General features: G+C 41.2%; 1 protein-coding gene across 4 annotated transcripts in view; it reads right to left on the bottom strand.

Moving 5' to 3' along the window:
- ARHGEF28 (Rho guanine nucleotide exchange factor 28) overlaps positions 1-21,939 on the bottom strand; it is a 3,217,901-nt gene that overhangs the window by 2,653,351 nt on the left and 542,611 nt on the right. For all 4 annotated transcript variants that reach the window (XM_044063941.1, XM_044063943.1, XM_044063942.1 and 1 more), the window contains exon 3: positions 17,915-17,958. In XM_044063941.1, coding sequence (XP_043919876.1) covers positions 17,915-17,947 — 33 coding nt within the window. In that variant the 5' untranslated portion in view covers positions 17,948-17,958. The remainder of the gene's footprint in view (positions 1-17,914; positions 17,959-21,939) is intronic.

The following is a 21,939-nucleotide window of genomic DNA, read 5'->3' as shown; positions in this document are numbered from 1 at the left end:
GGTGATGAATCTATCCCTCCAGCACGTCCTATTAATAGCCGTGTCAAGGTTTAAGTCTCCGCCTTGTGGCTCTGATGGATCTAGATTTTTGAGATGAAGCATATTCATCAAATCTGGGTTTGACATGGCCTTGTATGTTAGGCAAAGGTCACCTCTGAGCAAGCGGTAAGTGACTGAATAGAGCTGGAGTTCTTTCAGTCGGGCAGCATAGGACAGATTTTGAGACCCTTTATCCTTTTGGTGAGGAACTTTTGTGGCCTCTCCAGCTGCTGCAAGTGTCGGGTCAGATACATTCAATGGGGCATTGTACTCAATCATTGGTCTGATGAGTGATGAGTAAAGGGAGACTATGACCTCCCTTGATCTAGATGAGAATCCCTTCATGATAAGGTGGGCAATGTAGAAGGACTTCCTAACTACTTTAGCTACATGGGTGTCGAATGACAGACTACTATCAACCTGGGTCCCCAGGTCCCTGATAACTTCTTCTGTGCTCAGTGGATTGCCACCTATTTGGTAGCTAGGGGTAACCTTGTTTTTCGAAGGGTATGACTATGCATTTTTGGCATTTAACTTTAGGCCGTGGCTCTGGCACCAGTTATCCGTTTCTGTGAGACCCTTCTGAAGGATATCTGTGTCAGATGTGCTTTTTACTATGGCGCCCAGTTTGCAGTCATCTGCAAACTTTGTCAGCCATAACCCTCCTGTGTTTGCTTGTACTTCGGAAAAGTAGATGCCAAACAAGAGTGGGCCCAGGACTGAGCCCTGTGGGACACCACTTGTGACAGGCTTTGAGTCTGACATGGCGCCAGCAACTCTGACCCTGTGGGTTCTGTCACTCAGCCAGTTTGCAACCCATCTTGTGATGTATGGGTTAACATTTAAGCTGATGAGTTTTTCAATGATACCCGAGTGGGGTATTGTATCGAAGGCTATATTGTATCGAAGGCTATATATATATGTATATTACTTATCTTGCCTAAGAGGCTACTGAGATTATGCAGTATGAGCAAATGGACTGTAACCAAGAACTGAGCTGGGAAGTCTGGTTTGCCCTGATCAACTTGCTGTCACTGCAACTGGGATTTTGTCACTGATACTGGCAATCTGGGATTTTCATAGTCAGCACTGCACAACAGTTGGTAAATATAATTACAGGTGCATGCAAATGTCATGTAGTAAAGAAAGAGATTTTTGATGATAAAAGGTTTGCCCTTTGGACAAACTGTTATCAAACAAATACATGGGTTACATTTGAAGTTGACTCAAGGAATGCAAAGGTAGTCATTCCACTTTACAGGGCTTCAGTATTACTTTACAATGTGCACTATGTACAGTTCTTGGGCTCCTACCTTTAAAGGACATATAACCGATTGTGTGGGCACACAGCTGAGCTGAATTTGCCTCTGCTCATCTATACTGTAGAACCACTGCTAATAAAGAAATATTTATGTCTGCACTCCCAGTCAATGGTTGCTAAAGTATCACTACAGGTGGAAATATTACTCAAACTGTAAAATATATCCTGGATAGGCTAAGAGCCATTTTTTAAACAGAAAATGTTAACTCACATTTCTTGACCTTTTACATTTATATAGTTTGTAAATGTTACGTACAAGGCAATCCTTTCTGAAACAAACAAACAAAAAAAAAACATGTTGACATAAATGCACTAGTATCCCATTCATGACTGGCTCTCCACCTTATGCTCTTTGCTTGTCAGGGTAAGTTTTAGCTCACTTGGGAGCATGAATAGAATAATGCAGGGTCACAGGTGCTTACTAGGCTATTGACCAGTGATGATGCATAGAAGCCTAGACATACAATCCTATGAAGTTTTTAGCCATTTTATATTAAGGACGAACAACTCAGAGACAAGAAGATCAGTTACGTTGCCTCTATCCATGAGGGATAATGGTGAATTTGCAGTTACCCATCCATTCATCTTGATTATGTTTGAATAATGCAACAAAAGCACTTTGTTTTATGTGGAGAGGAAGGCAATTCCAAAGAAGTGGTTTTCTTCCCTGTGATACATCTCTCTCTCTAACATGTTCTATTTATGCTTCAAAAGAAATACAGGTCCCTTGAGCAAGGTTTATGTCCTCACTGAACTTACAACTGTGCAGCAGGTCTGATAGGATAGGGTCTGTTGAGAATCACCTCTTAGTAGCCAGTATAGCACCAAGAAGCAGGACAAGGCATTGGGATGATTTAGGCCCTAGATTTTCTTAGTTAGAAAGTACTGTGGCATTGTGGGTGTTCAGTTTGTGTCAGATGTTTGGACACGTACATGCTGAATGGAGCATTACACTCATTGATCGGCTTGATGACTGCAAAATACAGTGGCATGACTATGTCCCTGGACCTGGATACCAGACCCATAATAATAAGTTCTGGAATAAAAAAGGACTTTCTAACAACAGTGGATAAGTACTGACTGAAGAACAATCCACTGTCTGCATAAGTTCCTAATTACTGGATCAACTTATAGGGGTGTGTTGTGTGTATAAAAAAACCTGGCTTATTTGGAATCCAGCTTGCATGCACTTCTTTGTGATTACTGGTTCTTTTTACTGCATTCAACCTCTGTAGATTAATAGTTTATCTATGATACACGACTATGGAAGGGTGTTACATGCCTTTGTGAGGTCCACATAATTCTCTGTGTACTGATTTGCCCTCATCCACTGCTTCAGTAACCTTCTTGAAAAAAGTCAACCAGGTTAATTATGCAGGACCTGTCCTTGAAAAATCCAAAATGGCTTGGGTTGAGTGTTTGTGGATTATTTATGTCCTTTTTTATTAATTCTATAAGGATCCTTTCCATAGACTTACAGATAAGGCTGGTCAGACTTATGGGTCTATAATTTCCCAGGCCCATTGATGCAGTTGTGTAAGGGGATGACACTTGCTGCCCTCTTTTGTCTAGCACAAAGCCTGTTAGGAGGTTGACATTGTACAGCGTCTGTAGGTAGTCTGACGGGTCCTATAGCAGGCTGGCCAGCAATCAGTCTGCTATGTTATCTGGCTCCACAGAAGCAGTGTTATTCGCCTTGGATAGTGCCTTGAAGACTAGTTCATAGGAAATTGGAGGTAGGGGTGCAAATGCTGGTAAGAGACTTTTGAATGTGGGGGGTGATGTTAGAGCTAAATGTATCCACTTTTTGGATACGTCCTCAGGGTCTGAGTATGTGATATCACTTACTATTAGTTTTGCACGATATTGGGTATTGTTTCTGTCATTTTAGCATAATTAATTAGGCTTTGTGGTTATCCTTCATCTGGCTGTTTTTACCTCTTATCTGGCTTTGGTTGATTTAATCAGGATCCAGAATTCCTTCAAATTTTAATAACATTTTTTTGCATCATGAAAGTTTACTTGCACGTGCAATGAGGTTTTTTTTTCATTTATTATAGAACCTGTTTATGTTTGAATTTTACCATAGGCACTGCATTTACTTCAGAGTGGAACAGAAGTATCTAAACAACTAATCATATGTATACATAATTTGGCAGTAAAAGATTCTGTATAAGCAGTGGGGTCATCGAGTTGGAGGGGGACGTTGAATTTAGCCATGCAATCACTCACTCAATATCAGTAGATTTGCCTTGGGATAATCCCAGAATACCAAGGTACTGTAGGATTTTTCTGGCTTCACTTTTAAGGGTAATGTGACCGACTTGTACGGTTTAACCAGAGAGGGATTTACAGTTGGTAGGGAGCAGAAAGTACAGTTTTGTACCTACCATAAATGTAGATGTCCGATAGGTATGCATCTGCAGTCATAACATATGGGTTGTCCTGCCTCAGGCAGCCCTTCGGTCGGCCGGATTCCAAAGTCTGGGTCTGGCCTCGGCTGATGTCGCACTTCACCCGACGTCATAGTTCCTGGGGTATAAAGGCATCAGCCGACGCCATTTTCCTCAATGTTTCTTGCCCCAGATGCCAGGTGCCCTCTAGGAAGGCTAAATTTGTATAAAAGTAGAAAATTCCAAACAGTAGAAATCAAAAAGTATATATACATATATACATACAAACAAATACACCATAATAGATTCCCCAGCTAGCTAAGAGAGGGTAAGTACCCTAGGAATACCACAGAGGGAAGGAGGGTGGGTAATCCTGACTGCAGATGCATACCTATCGGACATCTACATTTATGGTAGGTACAAAACTGTACTATGTCCTTCAAGGATGCATCTGCAGTCATAACATATGGGTAGAATACCATAGCCAAACTGGGGAGGAGGCACTAAGATAATGATGGTGTAGTTAAGATCCCTTGTAAAACTGCAGTTGCAAAACCTGCTCGGGATCTGGAGTATAAAGGAAGATTGTAATGCTTGGCAAATGTATGCACGGAGCTCCAAGTAGCAGCTTCTAAAATGTCTTTGGTAGCCACTCCTCGTAGGAAAGCTGTAGTGGTGGCTGTAGCTCTTGTGGAGTGAGGCCTGATATTTTCAGGAGTTGTCTTTCCATGAAATGAGTAGCAGAATCGAATGCAATTTCCTATCCATTTTGAGATGGTCTGTTTTGAAATTGCTTTTCCTTGCACTCCTGTTGCATATGCTACCAGAAGCTGGTCAGTTTTTCTGCTGGCCTTAGTTCTGTCCAGATAGTAGCGCAGTTGTCTGTGTACATCCAAGGTGTGTAGTAGTTTTTCCCCTGTTCTGTGGGTTAGGGAAGAATGTAGGTAAATAAATAGCTTGGTTCAAGGATACCCTGGATACCACCTTTGGCATAAAAGTAGGATTGGTTCTCAGAGACACTCTATCCTGGTGAAAGATAAGGAAAGGCTGCACTGCCATTAATGCCTGTAACTCAGATACCCTTCTTGCTGAAGTGATTGCTAGTAGGAAGGCAGTTTTCCAAGATAAGAACTGTAAGTCTGCTGTTGCTGCTGGTTCAAAAGGGGGAAGTGTTAATTTTTCTAGCACAAAATTGAGATCCCATGCAGGCAGAGGTGGTTTCCCTGGAGGTTTTACATTTTTGATCCCTCTCAAAAATTGTCTGAGGAGAGGATGAGAGAAGACAGGAGGATCCATGTTGTACTCTGCTGAAATTGCTGAAGCATGAATCTTAATGGAAGAATAGGACAAGCCATTGTGGAACAGTTCTGCTAAGTATTCTAGGATGTGTGCTAGGTTTGCCAGTGGGACATTTGTTCCCTTTGCTGCACTCCAAATGAGGAATCTCTTCCATTTGGCTGAATATGTTTTCCTTGTTGAGGGTCTGCGAGCCTCCAGGATAATGTCCTTAACCCTCTGAGATAAAACAGGTTGGATTTGTTTTATGCAATTTTCCAAGCAGTTAGCTGCAGCGTTTTTAAGTTTGGATGCAGGGTCTTGTAGTTGTTCTGCGTTAGAAGTAAAGGACATAGAGGTAGAGGCCATGAGTTCGTCCGAGACATGCTTCTCAGTAGCGGGTACCAATGCTGCCTTGGCCAGTCTGGAGCTATCAGAATTACCTTTGGCTGTTCCTCTCTGATCTTCAGTAGAACTTTGTACATCAATGGGAGAGGTGGAAAGGCATATACTGTCAGGGCCTTCCAGCTGAAAGAAAGGGAGTCCACCCTCCAGGCTTGTGGGTGGTATACTCTTGAGCAGAATTTCTTCAGTTGGTGGTTGAGTGGGGAGGCGAACAGGTCTATCTCTGGCATTCCCCATTTCTTTGTTATGGTTTTGAAGATGTCTGGATGCAGCATCCATTCGTGAGCATCCGTGGTAGTTCTGCTTAAGCTGTCTGCTAGTGAATTCTCTTTTCCTGGCACGAATCTGGCCTGCAGTTGGATGTTGAGATTCAGGCCTAAGTTCCACAGGTCCATTGCCATCCGGCATAGAGGGGATGAATGTGTGCCTCCCTGTTTGTTGATGTACCACATGACTGTGGTATTGTCCGTCCTTATCAGCAGGTGTCCTTGCTGGAGGAATGATTTGAATGCCTCGATTGCATGCTTCACTGCCAGCATCTCCTTTAGATTTATGTGTAGATTCAGCTGGTCTTGGGACCATAGGCCTTGGATACACTTGTCTTCCATGTGTGCCCCCAGCCTAGGTCTGAGGCGTCCGTGGTGATGGTCTGCCTTGGATGTGGTTTGTGAAAAGGCAATCCTCTGTTGATCTGGCAGGCCTGAGCCCACCACAGGAATTCTTTTTCAGGCATGGAATGATTGGTATCAGGGCTTCTAGACTGTGTCTGTGTTGAGACCATACATTCCTTAGGTACCATTGTAATTTTCTCATATGCAGCCTGGCATGTGGGATCAAGATTATGCAGGATGCCATGTAACCCAGGGCCTGCAGGACTTTCCTTGCAGTAAGCTGAGTTTGTCTTGTTAATGCCATGAAGTAGACTGGTAGTTGCTTTTGTTTTTCTTCTGTGAGAAAAGCCATCTGAGTTATTGTGTCCAGTTCTGCACCCAAAAATGTTATCCTTTGGGATGGCACTAGTCTTGACTTTTGTATGTTGACTGTGTATCCCAAGGCTTGCAGCAGTTGTATGACATAGGCCAAATCCGTTATTATTTTTGTCTTGTTGTCCGCTTGTATTAGGCAGTCGTCCAGGTATGGGTAGATTTGAATTCCCTGAAGCCTGCAATGTGCAATTACTGATGCCAGGCATTTTGTGAATACTCTGGGCGCAGTAGATAAGCCAAAGGGCAATGCTGATAATTGATAATGCTCTGATCCTGCAAGAAATCTGAGGTGTCTTCTGCAATCTGGTCGTATAGGGACGTGCAGGTATGCCTCCTTGAGATCTAGAGTCACCAGCCAAGACTCCTTGCCCAACATGGGAAGAAGTTGCTGTAGGGTCAGCATCTTGAATTTTGGAACAATGAGATATGTGTTCAGTGCGGACAAGTCAAGAATAGGCCTCCATTGATTTTCTTTTCTTGGTACAAGGAATAGTCTGGAGTAAAATCCTTGGCCTTGTTCCATAGATGGTACCTTTTCTATTGCTCTCATCCTTAGTAAGCTGATGATTTGTTTTAGAGCCTCTGATTTCTGGCTTGGTGGAAGGTTTGGCATTCCTCTCTTTTTTGGTAGAGTGTGGAAGTGAAACCTGTAGCCTTTGTCTATTGTTTGCAAAGTCCATTTGTCTCCTGTAATGCAATGCCAGTTTTTTGAAAATAAAGCTAGATTTCCGCCCAAGGGTGCTTCCAGTTGTTCCCTGGTAGGTGGAATCAGAGCCAAGTCATTGTGTCTGTCCTGTGGAAGTGGTTGCAGTCGCAGCTGTGGCGGCACTTCTCTGGTTGGCAGGTTGCCACTGACGACTCCTGTAGGCACCCCTTGATTGACCTCTGCCTCTTGGGCGTCTATTTCTGCCTCTCTGTGCTCTGGAGGTGTCTGGAAAGGACCAATTACTTGAAGGCCAATTTCTGCTGAACCTCGGAGGTTGGACCTGCAGAAAATCCTTGACTGTTTGGACAGATTTTGCTTTTTCTTCCACTTTCTTTAGAACCTCCTGTGCAGGGGAGCCAAATAAACTTTGTTTCTCCATAGGGGCATCTAGGAGTTTAGACTTAACATGGTCTGGCAAGGATTGTTCTTTTAGCCAGGCATGCCTTCGAATCACTGCTCCAGTCATAGCTGATCTAAATGAAGCCTCCAGTGCATCATAGCCACATTTTAAGAAATGATTACTGACCTGCTGAGAGTTGTGTACCAAATCCTGAAGGGACTTACGGTCTAAAGGTTCAGGAGAGGACAGCTTTTTATTCAGCTGATCTAACAAAAATTCCTGGTACTGTATCATGTGAAACTGACAGTTTAAAGCCCTGGCAGAAAGAGTAGCAGATGTATAAACCTTTTTACCCCATCTCTCTAATGCTCTTGATTCTCTTTCAGAGGGTAGGGGGTTTTTGGCAGAGGCAGCTGCAACACCTTTAGGGCCCTGAGAAATGGTTTCTGGGTCTGCAGCATGGGCCTTATACAAGTGGAAGTGAGAATCCGGGACCCTGTAATATCTGTCAGGTTTGGCAGGGGCCGGGGGAAGAGAATCAGGGGCAGAACTGGCATCATTGTATGCATCATCAACAACTGAAAGTACAGGTGGTATGGCTAAAGGCCTATGCTGTGGCAAGTGTAAAAAAGTCCTTAGCCTTTTCCTAGAATCAGAAAAATGCTGACCCTGCCATTGGAAGTGTTCCCTCATTGAGTGTAGAGTTTCCCCAAATGAAAATTCTTCTGGAGGGGAGGCAGAAGTAATGGAGTCTTCTGCATCAGAATCCTCATAAGGTGAGTATGGTCCTTCCTGATGGTCAGATAAATCTGAACCATCCGAGGAATAGTCAGAGGAGAGAGGTTCAGGGGGTTCAGTCCTAGGCCTCTTTTCAGGAGGGGGTTGTGAGGCCCTGTCTGGGTGAGGTTGGGATCCCCTGATCAGAGAAATAAGGTCCTCAGCAAGGCTGAGAATCTGAGAACTAGAGGTAGGTCTGTGAGAGGGAGCTTTTGTAGGTAAGGCCTTGGAAAGTTTAGCTGCTTTAGCCTTGGAGAAGGCCTTGATAGACATAGAAGCAGGGGGTCTAGCTGCCCCACGTGCAGGAGTAGAGATGTCCAACAGAATGGTATCGGACAAATCTTGTGTGCCTGCTTCTTCAGTAGGAATTTCTGTAGCTGACTCAGCCGGGGCCTGCGTGGCCTCGGTTGTCGGAGGCATGCTTTCGGCCGAAGGGAGAACCGAGGTCTCGGTTTCAGCCGAAACAGAGACACTCGCGGTAGGCCTAACCGTGGTTTCAGCCGAAACCGCGGGCCGTGAGTGTCGGTCCTTTTCCTTGCGTTTTTTAGCTAAATGTGTAGTCGGAGTCTCCGACGGCATTTTATATGCAAAAGCGGAGCCAAAAAACTCTTCAGCAAACTCCGACCGACGTCTAAGTGTCTGTCGGTTGAAGGAAGCACAGGCTAAACAAGCTGATACGTTGTGGTCTGGGCCTAAGCAAGGAAGGCAGTAAGAGTGGAAATCCTTATGAGGTATTTGTTTCCCACAAGTTAAACAATTATTTACTTTGTCTGACATCGGCTGAGGCAAGAAAGAGTCCCCAACGGGGTACTTAGCTTTTTTAGAAGTCTTCGATAGCTGAAATCTCTGGATCTGACCGACCGGCACTTGCGAACAGCTTCTGCTTCGGGCACCGCGCGGCAAGAAAGACTGAGGAAAATGGCGTCGGCTGATGCCTTTATACCCCAGGAGCTATGACGTCGGGTGAAGTGCGACATCAGCCGAGGCCAGACCCAGACTTTGGAATCCGGCCGACCGAAGGGCTGCCTGAGGCAGGACAACCCATATGTTAGGACTGCAGATGCATCCTTGAAGGACATCTGCCCCATATTGGTATGGAATCAAGTCTAAGATTTTATTGCCCCTGGCTGGTGCGCAGACTAATTGTTCCAAAGAGTATGCATGGAAGAAATCCAGTTACATGAAGGGTATTTTAAGTCTTCCAGACTAGTTAGGTAGGAGTTATCGGCTAAGTGAGACATAAGGGTCCTACATTTAGGCAGGATGTGATAAGAGGTCTTGTTAATGTTGAGACGAACATGGAGGAGTTCCATATTGTTATCTTGTCTAAAAAATCTACAGGTGAACCTTTTTTTTTTCCTTACAAATGTGGAGATACCCTGCCTTTACTGCCTTCATCTAGTGTAGTGGGCCTGAACGTGTTGTAGATATTGAAATATATCAACTGTCACGGTCTTTGGAGGAACATTCCTATTTTCATGAATGATTTAAGAAGTCCCTCCTTTGGAGGTATTTCCCTATTCTCAGGCTTGATTTATTACTTTGCAAAATTTTTTGAATCCTACTGATCATGTGATTTTTGAAGCTGTCTAAAACGCAGAAAACCACATTACATGACCAACATACTAGTAGAAACAATAACTTAAAGAAAGAGAACACACGCCTTACAACTCCCTTGTTTTGAAGTAAAAATAAATGAACTTGTGTGGTAGAATTCTGCAATACTGTTCATTAAAGTCTACATATTTTACACTGATAATGTGCTTATATTTTCCTTCATTTTTGTCGCTCACTATTTTTTAAACGTATTTCTGAGTAGTATCCCATATTCCTCCTGGAAGCAGAAAAAACGTATGTGCTATTTGGTATTCAAATTTTATGCTAATTAGATGTCCAGACTTTTAGATGGATTTTCTTATTTTTCAAGGGCTTTTGTTCTTATTTTCAGTGTCTGCAGGTTGAGACCTATGTCTGATTTTCCATGCTAAGCAGAGTTTGTAGGCAGTAGAGTTTTTTTTTTTTATTATTAAAGCATTGAACAGCAGTACGTTGATGTTATCCAGATTCTGTTTTGTTATAATGGATGCCTTTGTGGACTGATACTGCTTAAAAATGATGATCTGGGGCCAAACAAGTTTTTAGCCACTATACAAAGCCTTAGGGAGACAGGTGCAAGCCTTCTCTATAACAGCAGTTAGGGCCCATCTATCATGTCCTCCCAAGCTGATATATATTGGACACCAGAAACTAAACCAATCATTGAAGTCAACAAGATTTTGTCTGTATTGCAGTATAATTCCTGGTCATAGTAAAATGTTGTTCAAGGCTAGTTTCATACCTGCTTCAGGCACATATTCCAAAAGCTCCATCATACCTCTCTTCATACAGTCCAGGAGGCACATCTCAAGTCATTCATGCCCACATTTACTATGACAGTGCCATATGTGTACATGTGCTGCAAGTAAATGAGTGCTTGTGTGTTGTGGTGAATCCTGGCACCCCATAGGCACATGACCATGACCCCTCGTTAACCAGCCTGCTGAGTGGTGCATCAGTGTGTCTCATAATGGAGTCACATATAACTACTATGCTGGATTTATCTGGAGATTTGCCTTATGAGCTTTTCAGCTGAGACACTGTGACTCTTACATGTATGTTTGATGATGGGTGCCACCTATGTTAATGGTTTGCAAGGCTGCTGAGGGTGAGTGCCTCTTTGGTTATATTTAGGAGGCTTTTATGGTTTAAGATATGTTATTTTAACAGCCTCAACTTATGTTGGTCTATGTGTTTAGCATGATCTGTGCATGACAGGTTTAGTGTGTTGTTATGTAGTACTAAGCTGCTTGTCATCTTTATTGTCTTCATATGAGAGTTGTGCCTCCAGTATCATTAAAAAAACTGCATCTCACACACATGATGTGAGTAAATATGGGACAAATGCATATTGTCTCAAAGATGCCCATTTCAGTCAGGCTGGCAACACAGGTGGAAAATGTAAATATGTGGTACCAGTTGCTTATTAAAGTGAATTTAAAAGGTATTATAGTATGGGAAAATGAATGAACGAGTGTATGCTGATTTCAATACCTCATAACTTATTTAGTAAGTAGTACTTTCTGACTCATAACTCCATTATATACTGGGTTGCATAATAGTACAGCACTTAGTATTGTTGCCTCATGGTGCCTGGTCCTTGGGGACATGGCATGTCCTTCACTCATCCACATGGATTCTCTAGGGGATCTAGTTTCCTTCCATATACTAAAGGCATGCCATAAGGTTAAACAAACTGTCTCCTGAGAGTGTATGTATATGTGTGCACGCATGTGCTTTTACATGTATGCAGCAAGTGATGGCCTGGTTTCCCATGCAGGATTAATTTCTTGCCTCATGCCTGCGATATGCTGGTATAAGAGCTGGTTCCTCCATGTCTCTGTGGTTACCTATCAAAACATCTACTCTTCATAACATCTAAACTCAAAACATCAAGACTATAACATCTAAACTTCAAAACATCTAAAACTCATAACATCGAATCTCAAAACATTGAAAACTACAAAGCAACTATAAATAACATCCCACACACTGATTGCTATGTTTATGTAGGGGGGCAAGCCCCCCTGCATCCCCCAATTGGGGGGCTCTACCCCCCACATCCCCCCCCCGTAAATTAAATATACCAACTCCAAGGTTGCACTACAGTGGGGTTAGGAAATTAACTTTATCCCCCACTGTAGTGCAACCTTGGAGTTGGTATATTTAATTTACGAGGGGTGGGGGGGCCTGGCCCCCCACTTGGGAGGTGCAGGGGACTTGCCCCCCCCCCCCTGCATAAACATAGTAGAAACTCTGTGGGATGTTATTTATAGTTGCTTTGTAGTATTCAATGTTTTGAGATTCGATGTTATGAGTTTTAGATGTTTTGAAGTTTAGATGTTATGGTCTTGATGTTTTGAGTTTAGATGTTATGAAGAATAGATGTTTTGATATGTAACCGTCTCTGCATACATACCTCTACACCTCTTAGGTCAAGAATTTTGGACAAAGCTAAAAATAATGGGGGGATGCCCAAAAATAAGGACAATTTTTATTATAAATTTAGAAAGCTGATAACAGGTTGTACATTAACATGCATTTTCTGAAGGGTACAATATCTGAAACTCAAATGTCTGTCATTATATGATGACTTCACTTCTCAGTAATTTGTCAGAAAAATCGAAAATTTTATGAAGAACAGACTAAAAATATGTGGCAAAAATCTGGACATTCTGTGAAAATCTGAACAGCTGAGAAGCATACTACATAGAATAAAGCAAGCAACAGAAAATTAAAGAATGAAATAAATTGATCTAAGGTGTTATTTGTTCATTATTTTTTCTACTGTACGTGTAAGCAAGACTGTCAATGAATGAAAAACTAACCTTTCTGCCAAAGAAGCCATTTCATTCATTACTACAAACTGAATGTTATGACTATCTATGTGATGAAATTTCAAAAATGCAATAGAATATTACAAGTACTGTCTGGCATGTAAAACAGAGAATGATTCGCACAGAATGAAAGGAAATGTCCGAACTGACAGCCACAAAAAAACACTCAAGTCTACTGGCAGAGCAGTCCGGTTCCAGTGTAACTAGAGGGACACCACAAATCTAGTACATTAAATCAGCCAATAAATTAGCATCACAGAACAGCTTCACAGACTGCACTTTTGTTTTTAAACTAAGTCAATCATACAAGAAAACCAAGTAGCAGTCACTGCTATGCAGTTTCCAGTAGGGAGCTGATGATATACATATCCATCACAGAAGCAGCAGAAAAAAATAGCATTTGTCTTGATGAATTCCAAGCTATCTTTTACAACCCACTAGTTTTGTAGATATATATTATAGCAATGACCCACAGCTGGGTGTGGGTAATGCTGGATTGACCTATGGTTGGCATGGTTTGGTCACGACGGCGAAGCCCAAGTGATCAAACAAAGCCAATGGTGGGTAAATTAGCATTACCCACACCCAGCTGTGGTTATTGCTATTATACAATGACATTATTTAAGAATAAAACTTCATGTTCTTAAATGATGTCAGCACTGTGGTGTTCTTCCACTTTAATTTTATGTCCTGGAATTGCTTGATGTACTGCGCAAGTTTATGAGACTTATGTTCCCATACTTACACAGAACACCAGTGGTTTGGAAAGAAATGTAGATGGGGAAGGTGTTCATAAGCTACTATGTCAGCTGGAATATTCTGCATACAGGAAGAATCAGGTCAGTGTTTCCCTTTTCTTGATTACAGAACATTGTGGCTGACTTAGTAGCTTAGGAATACCTTTCAGATGTACAACGTTATTTGTTGTCTGTAAGCATACATCTCAACCTCTTACAGCAATAAATCTGGACAAAGCCATAAAAAATGGGAGGATAAAGGTCCAAAAGTAGGGACAGTTTTTAAGTATTGCTGTTACAAATTAAGAAAATTGATAGAATAAACAGGTTTTGCATCAGCATTAATTTTCTGAAGGGTATGAAGTCTGAAACTCATATGTCTGTCATTATTTTCTAACCTTAACCTTCAATGATTTGTCAAAAAAACACAACACTTTTATAAGAAACAGTCCAAAAATCTGAAGCAAAAATGTGGGCATTCTGTGAAAATATGTACAGTTGAGAGTTATGACTGGAAGTTGTATATGCCAATAAAAAAGTCTGGACACTCAATGATACTTTAGTGCCCAGACTTTTACTGTTGGTATATTCTTGATTTACAATGGGTGCACTGGTTGGGCTGACCAATCAGGGTGCTCATTTTTCAGTGTTAATGGCCAGTCAATGTATAATATATGTTTTAATTTATATATGCCTACTTCTTTTGCACGGAATCCATATCTATTTATTGAAGCAAGATCTTTTGTTAATCTTATTACAACTGCTAAGCTAGCTAACATGACTGAAGCCAACCAAGTTTCATAGCTATGTCAGCATCTCTGACCAAATGTCTTTAGGTCCCAGTACCCAGATTACTGTCTGTAGTTAATGACAACAGCATTAAAGACCATGCTCCTTACTTCATGAAGGCCTTCAGCAATTTGATTGCACAGTTGCCAGTTTTGTTCTGCAGTTCTGTCCCTAATTTAAGACTGGTTTCCAAGAAATGTGAAAACCTGAATATTAACATGTTTTAGTTCACCTGAACAATTCTGTTCAATCTGCTCCAAGCAGAACTCCAACAAAAGCTAAAAACTGCCAAATATTTGCTATTCATAATCAAAAACAAAATAAACCCAATACGAGCGGCTGCTGAAAAGTTCTAAGCTCGACTAAGAAGGGAATGATGTGGAGCATTCTTCCAGACAAAGTTTAACTAAGAAGCATTTGTAAAAAAAATCCTCATAAAATCTACAAATCTTCGAAAGTATATACAAAAAGTCCTACAGCCCACTAAACCTCTGCCATGATAAAAAAGACCTAGACACCTTCTTAAACCAATTAAATTTTACCAAAATCAGTCCAGATAAACAAAAGATTTTAGCTTCCCCTATCTCCCAACAAGAAATTATTATGACAATCAACAAACTCAACCCCAACAAAGCACCAGGCCCAGATGGTCTCACGGTCGAATTCTACAAAGCGTTCCCTCAAAAAACATCTGATTTTCTTCATCTACTTAATGCATTACTACCAATGGTATAAGTGATATACATCTAAATACCTTTAAAATGATTCTCATACCCAAACCAAACTCTGACTACAAAAAAACCCTGAACTATAGACCTATAGCCATAATAAATCTTGATATGAAAATATTTGTGTCAATACTAGCAAATAGAATTAAACGAATTATCCTGAACCTTGTCTCTCCTGAACAATCAGGTTTTATAACACATAGACAAACCTTTGACCATACCCTCACACTCAACACTATGATCAATCTGTCTTACCCATACTCGTACTCCAATCTATACCTTAGCTATTGATGCCTCCAAAGCCTTTGATAGACTCAATGTAAACTTTTTTCTCAATATTCTACCTCTTTTTAACATACCCAATAATTATATACAAGCTATCAAAACATTATACTCGAAGGCCCACACTTATCTACAAATTAATAAACACCCATCTTCTCAAATTGATATTGAGAATGGCACCAGACAAGGTTGTCCTATGTACCCCTATCTTTTTAATCAATACATTGAACCTCTTTTCTTTCTCATATCTCAGAAAACTTTTCACCATATCCCCAATATCTTTAACACCAAAATTACCCTATCAGCTTTCGCTGATGATCTAAATCTTTACTACTCCCTACCCAATTCAGACCTTCAGAAACTACTATCTGCCACAGACACCTTCTTGTCATTCACAAACTACAAAATGAACCTGAAGAAAACAAATATCTTTCCTATTAACTCCCTCTGTCAGCTTCCCACCTTCTCTTTAGCATCTGGTATTAAAATTAACCAATCTTTGCAATATCTAGGAATATATTTCCACCAAGATCCTAAACAATCATATACAAATAATATTATTAAACTCTGGTCAAACATTCAACACGACCTTAACAGATGAACAAAACTTCAACTCCCATTCCTTGCTAAAACAGCCACAATCAAGATGAAACTTTTACCCTGATTACTATATATATTTAATGCCTATAACATTATTACTAACCAAAAATTATTTAAAACCATCCACGCTACAATTTCCAAATTTACCTGGGTTCCCAAATCAATCAGAATTGGCGAAAACAAACAGACCTACCAAAAAATTGTGGGGGGTTAGGGTTACCCGATTTTAAACTCTGTTAAGATATCATAAAATGTAATAGACTAATAACAATAGCCGACTATACCCTATCATCACAGCAATGGATTCCAACTTGGTTAAAACTCTTGTACAACCATACCAAAACATTTTACCTAAACCCCAGAGCCCTCCCTTTACTCTATAGTGAGAACTTAAAATACATCCAATCATTAAACATAAAATCATTATCATACAAAAGATGTTCAAATCATTAAACCTATATTATGCATTCACTTCCCTACAACCTATCCACTTTAACCACAATCTCAAACTGAATAACAACATGATTAACCTAAACAATTATCCCCTCCTCAAGAAACTAACCATCTCTGATATTTTCCCTTCAAGAATAATACTATCATTGAAATGAGAACACAATTAAAGCTCCCTAAAAGCTATACAATCATTTTAAGGCAATTACGTGACCATAGCCCCCTGTATTATAGATAATCCCGATATAAATGTCAATGACATCCAAACCTGTAAAACCACATGGAACCTCCTATCATTAAACAAAAAAATGTTATCTAATTCCTGTAAATTTATTCTTTCAATCAAAACTCAAAAAGACATTATTTAGTCTAAATACTGGAAGGAACTTGATCCTTCAATCACAAACAAACAAATATCCCAAGCCATCCAGCTTACCGCAAAACTCATTCCCCTTAAAAGACTTAAACACAGATCATGATACTTCACAACATCTACCTAACTCCAACCATTCTAAATAAAATATCCCCCTCCACCTCACCATTCTGCTCCTACTGTGATAACCACAAGGCTGACCTGCTCCACATCTTTTGGAGTTGCAAATGCACTTACAAGCTCTGGTGCTCACTTAGAGTCCAACTAGAAAAAATGGGCTATGAAAAAAAGAACTTTATCTTGGAAGCTGGCTCTCCTACATATCACCTCCACTGGCCTGAGTAAACTACAAACACGTATATTAGTAACACTAATTTCTTTACTTAAATACTACATTACACTACATTGGAAGGACAGAGCATCACTCATCTGGGAGGGTTTCAAACATCTAGCTACCAAACACTAGCTCATAAATATTTAACCTTTTCACAGAAATCCCACACCCAATTTACAGAATTTTGGAAATCCCTTTTTGATCACATTCTAGCTTGATGTTAGTATCTTTACTTAAAGATGGACATTTGGCATATGTGTAAATAGTTTTAACTGTTTTCCTTTCATTTATATGTATTCTCATCATTATACTCCTGTTCATAATGTTACCTTCAAATTTCAATGTTATGTTTACTGTATCTTTGATCAAAAAGAAATAAAAGATTTTTCACAAAAAAAAGCCTCATAAAATCTGTGACATCTAAATAAAAACTTCTCAGAAATCTTTCACAGCATTCATACTTCAGGTTGAATAAAATGTAAACTTCAGAAAATGCATCATTTTAAAACTGATAACACAGTCACAGATAAAAAACAGTGGCTGCAGACTCCAGTTTAATAAACCTTCTAACAATTCATAAAGTATGTATACTCCAGCTTTATAGGTGACAAGAAGCCATGCAGGCCAAGTTTTAAAACCAGGAAACGTCCTTCAAATCTTGCTCATATGACAGTATAATCCCTGCTGCCTATTAAGTCTGATGGGGAATTTTAACTCTTTAGTATTCATTATGCAGTCATAACAGCCCAGATACAGTAGCACTTTTTTGCACACACTGGTACTTCTGAATGGTGTGATTACAGCTACTAACTCAAAGGATTAGCGCTGAAATTAAAGTACATAATAAAACATTTACCAGTGATACCATGAAGATTTGAAAAGTAAAGCAAAATGAGGTTAGCATTTTTGGACTTTAAACTATTTAGCAGAAAGCAGGAATACTTACATAAAGAGGTACTTCAGTGCAGCTGAGCTGCATTGTGTCAGGTTCTAAAATACAAAACAAAAGAAGAAACAAGCATTATAATCTCACAGCATATGGAAAACTACAAGTACTAATAGAACCCCTCTAGAAATGTTTCAGTGGCTGGATCTAGTTGTGTCTAATTATTTGCCTAATGTCTATACAGAAAAAGCAAGATCAATGTTCTTTTCCTCCATGCCAGAGGCATGACCCAACTAAGATTATTAATCATCAAAAAGCTGTATCAGACCAGGTAAAAAAGGAAAGGCTAGGACAACTCATAAGTGTTCTGCTTATCTCTGGTTTATTTGTACTTCAAATATCAGGGCTAAAATCTTCATGAAAATGTATGGCTAGGCTTCTAAAGTTCCTTGTGGATCAATAACCTAGTAAGTACCTACAACAGTTTTAAAGGCAATAGTCTGTTGGACTGCGCCGGCAAGCACATAACAGCTGATAATGAACAAAGTGCAGCTAGGCAGAAGAATCTTTGCTGATATAGCAGGTAATTGCTTCCTCTTGTAGAACAACTTCCATCCCTAAAACTAAGAATATGTCCCATATGGAAGTCAAATATTTGGTCCCATGCAAAGTGCCTTTCAAGCAACGGTGTTGAACTTAAGGAATTACAATAGAACAACTAGTTCATGAACTGTTCCAACACTAGCCTCCAAGAATGTAAAACAATGTAAATGGTAACTATGGCCATCTCTAGCAGCAAAATTCATGGCTGCTATTATGTGGCAGAGATATGATGTTCCCTTTTGTTGACAGCAGTGTCATGAAACTGACATTAAACCATACTATGCCTGTCAGTAAAAACAGGGTGGGGTTCTACATTTGGGGCCTTTGGTACATTGGGATTAGCTGAGTCAAAGTAGTACAAAAAGCCCCATAGCTGCTGCAGGTTTGATGATTTATAAATGCAATACTACCTCCTTACCTCACCCCCACCTCAATTCCCACCTTTAAGAACTGATTTCATATTTCTAGGACTAACAAAGTTATATGCCTAAAACAGATCTTGGAAGAAAGATAGTATGTCAAAGAATACAGCAAGATCAAATCATGCCACAGTGAATCCTATGCTACCCACAGAAGTCCCCAACCACCAACCTGGTATGAAAGGCTAATTTTTAAACATTTCTAAATCTTTGACTCCCAATGTTATCACATCTGAGACACTATTTCTTTAGTTCAAGGAAAACTCACCCAAAATGCAACCATGAACATCCTCAAATGTGCAACAGTGCAAACACTCCCCGAGCTACACACAGATGTATCAGCAGTCATGGTGATATCCTGTACCTTCAGTGTACAATGTCTGACAGTATGGTACTCTGTGTTTGGTGCAGCAGTGTACCTGTTTGTTCCCCAACTATCCCTGTGGCACAAGGTGCAAGTGCATTAATCTTAAAGAGTGAACACAGCTGAAGCAGGGTTCAAGTCCAGTTGACAAATTTTTTTTTTTTTTTTTACTTTATTTGTGACATAAACAAAACATGTTGGAGAGACAGATATGTGTCTCAAAGGATCCTGCACCACCCCTACAAATCTTTCACTACCTGCCTACTAACATGTCCCTATGTGACATGTGACCAAAATGGTTTGGGGTGCCCAGTTAGGCAGGTAAGGGCCCTAACGGTTATTAGCCTAGTAACAAGCTATGAGCCTATGAACTATGTAAGCCACTTTTTTTACCTTTTGTATGGACATGAACAGCCAGAAAGTACAGATGTGTACACTTACCATAAATGTAGATGTTTGAGTGTATTCCCTGTTGCAGTCATCACATTTGGGTTATTCCTGCCAGGGTAGTCCTTGGCCGGCCCAAATACCAGAGGCTTAGTATTTCTCCGTCGGCTGCTGTCGCTTCAGGACTGACGTCAGGTAGTCAGTAGTATAAAGTAAGGGATCCAATGTCATTACATCAGTTTTTCTTGCTGTGTCAGGATCCCCCAAGTGGAAGCCAGGTTCTGGTGGAAGAACCCCACCAGTAGAAAGTACATACCAAAATGTCTCTTGTAAGGAGGGAGAAGAAATAAGAGGGGGATGGAGGGAGGGAAACCAGGACTGCAACAGTGAATACACTTGAACATCTACATTTATGGTAAGTGTACACAACTGTACTATGTTCGTTGTATTTCAAAGTTGCAGTCATCACATTTGGGTTGATTCCCAAAGCTGACGAAAAGGGTGTAGGCAGTCAATGAGACTAGGAGCTGGCTAGGATGCCCTGCAAGACTGCAGTGGCATACCCTGCCCTGGATTTGGAGAAGATAGGCAGGTGGTAATGTTTGGTGAAACTTTGAACAGATGTCCAGGAGGCAGCCTCCAGGATGTCCCTGGTGGGGACTCCTCTGAGGAAAGCTGCAGAGGTGGAGACTGCTCTGATAGAGTGAGTCCTGACCCCCTTAGGGGGAGGCTTTCCATGTTGCTTGTAACAGAAATGGATGCAGTGTGCTACCCATTTGGAAACTGTTTGTTTGGAGATGGCTTTGCACTCTGCCCATACAGCAAAGCTAACCAGCAAGTGATCAGACTTTCTGAAGGATTTAGTCCTGTCTAGATAGAATCTGAGCTGTCTTGTGCACATCTAGAGAGTGCAGGATCCTTTCCCCCTTGTTCTGTGGGTTAGGGAAAAAGGTGGGCAGATGAATGGATTGCTTGAGAGCCACACTGGACATCACTTTGGGCATGAAGGATGGGTTAGTCCTGAGGGAAACTCTGTCAGCATGGAAGATGATGAAGTGCTCCACAGCCTTTAGTACTTGTAGCTCAGAGACCCTTCTGGCTGAAGTGATGGCCAGAAGGAAAGTGGTCTTCTAGGAAAAAAAAACTCTGCTGAAGATGTTGGTTTGAAGGGGGACAGGGTGAGCTCTTCCAACACAAAGTTAAGGTCCCAAGCTGGGGTAGGTGCTCTTCTGGGTGGCCTCAAGTTGCTAGCCCCTTTTAGGAATTGTTTGATCAGAGGGTGTGAGAAAATGGGCTGTTCAGTGGGGAAATGATCAGAGATAGCAGAGGCATGAATTTTAATAGAGGAAAAAGAGAGATCACTGTGTAGCAGGTCAACTAAGTAATCCAGAATGAGAGGGAGGGAGGGAGGGATGTGCCGTATCAGCTCCCTTAGCCTGAATCCAAGTGTAGAACCTTTTCCATTTGTCAGCATAAGACTTTCTAGTGCTAGGGCGTCTGGCCTCACGTATAACATCTAGAACCTGTTTACTGAGGTTGGCAGATTGATCGGTGGTTAGGGAATATGCCAAGCTGCCAAACGGAGGGTCTGCAATTGAGGATGCATGAATTCTCCTTCCCTCTGAGTCAGGAGGATTGGAGTCTGAGTGAGATGCCATGATGGCAGTGGAGACAGGCTGTGCAGCAGTGGGTACCAGTGCTGGTAAAGCAGTTTGGAGCAATAAGAATTGTCCTTGGTTTTTCCTCCTTTATTTTGATCAGTACCCTGGGGATGAGAGGTAGTGGAGGAAAGGCATAGACCAATAGATTGACCCAGGGGAAGGACAGGGCATCCACTTTCCAGTCCATGCAGTGATGCTCCCTGGTGCAGAACTTGCTGAGCTGATGGTTGGTGTGAGAGACAAAGAGGTCATCCTTCGGGGTGCCCCATTTCTGAATTATTAGGGTGAATGTACTTTTGTCTAGCTGTCACTCATATGGGTCCAGAAGATTTCTGCTTAAGTGGTCTGCCAGAGAGTTTAGAGAACCTGGCAGGAACTGTGCTAACAGGTGCAGTTGCATGGTAGAGGCTGTGAGCCAAAGGGTCATGGCCAGCCTGCAGAGAGGGTAGGTGCGAGTCCCTCCCTGCTTGTTGATATACCACATCACAGTGGTGTTGTGGTGTTGTTTGTTTTGATCAGGAGAGCTCCTGGTGAGAGAAGAGACCTGAAAGCAGTCAATGCGTGCTGGACAGCTAACATCTCTGTTTGGTTGATGTGTAGATGGAATTGCTGTGGGCTCCATTGGCCCTGTATGCACCTGACATCCAGGTG

This window comes from Protopterus annectens, chromosome 2.part2 (genome assembly GCF_019279795.1).
Source record: "Protopterus annectens isolate FY-2018-M chromosome 2.part2, PAN1.0, whole genome shotgun sequence".
Lineage (NCBI taxonomy): Eukaryota > Metazoa > Chordata > Ceratodontiformes > Protopteridae > Protopterus > Protopterus annectens.
This window is presented reverse-complemented; position numbering and strand designations above follow the sequence as displayed.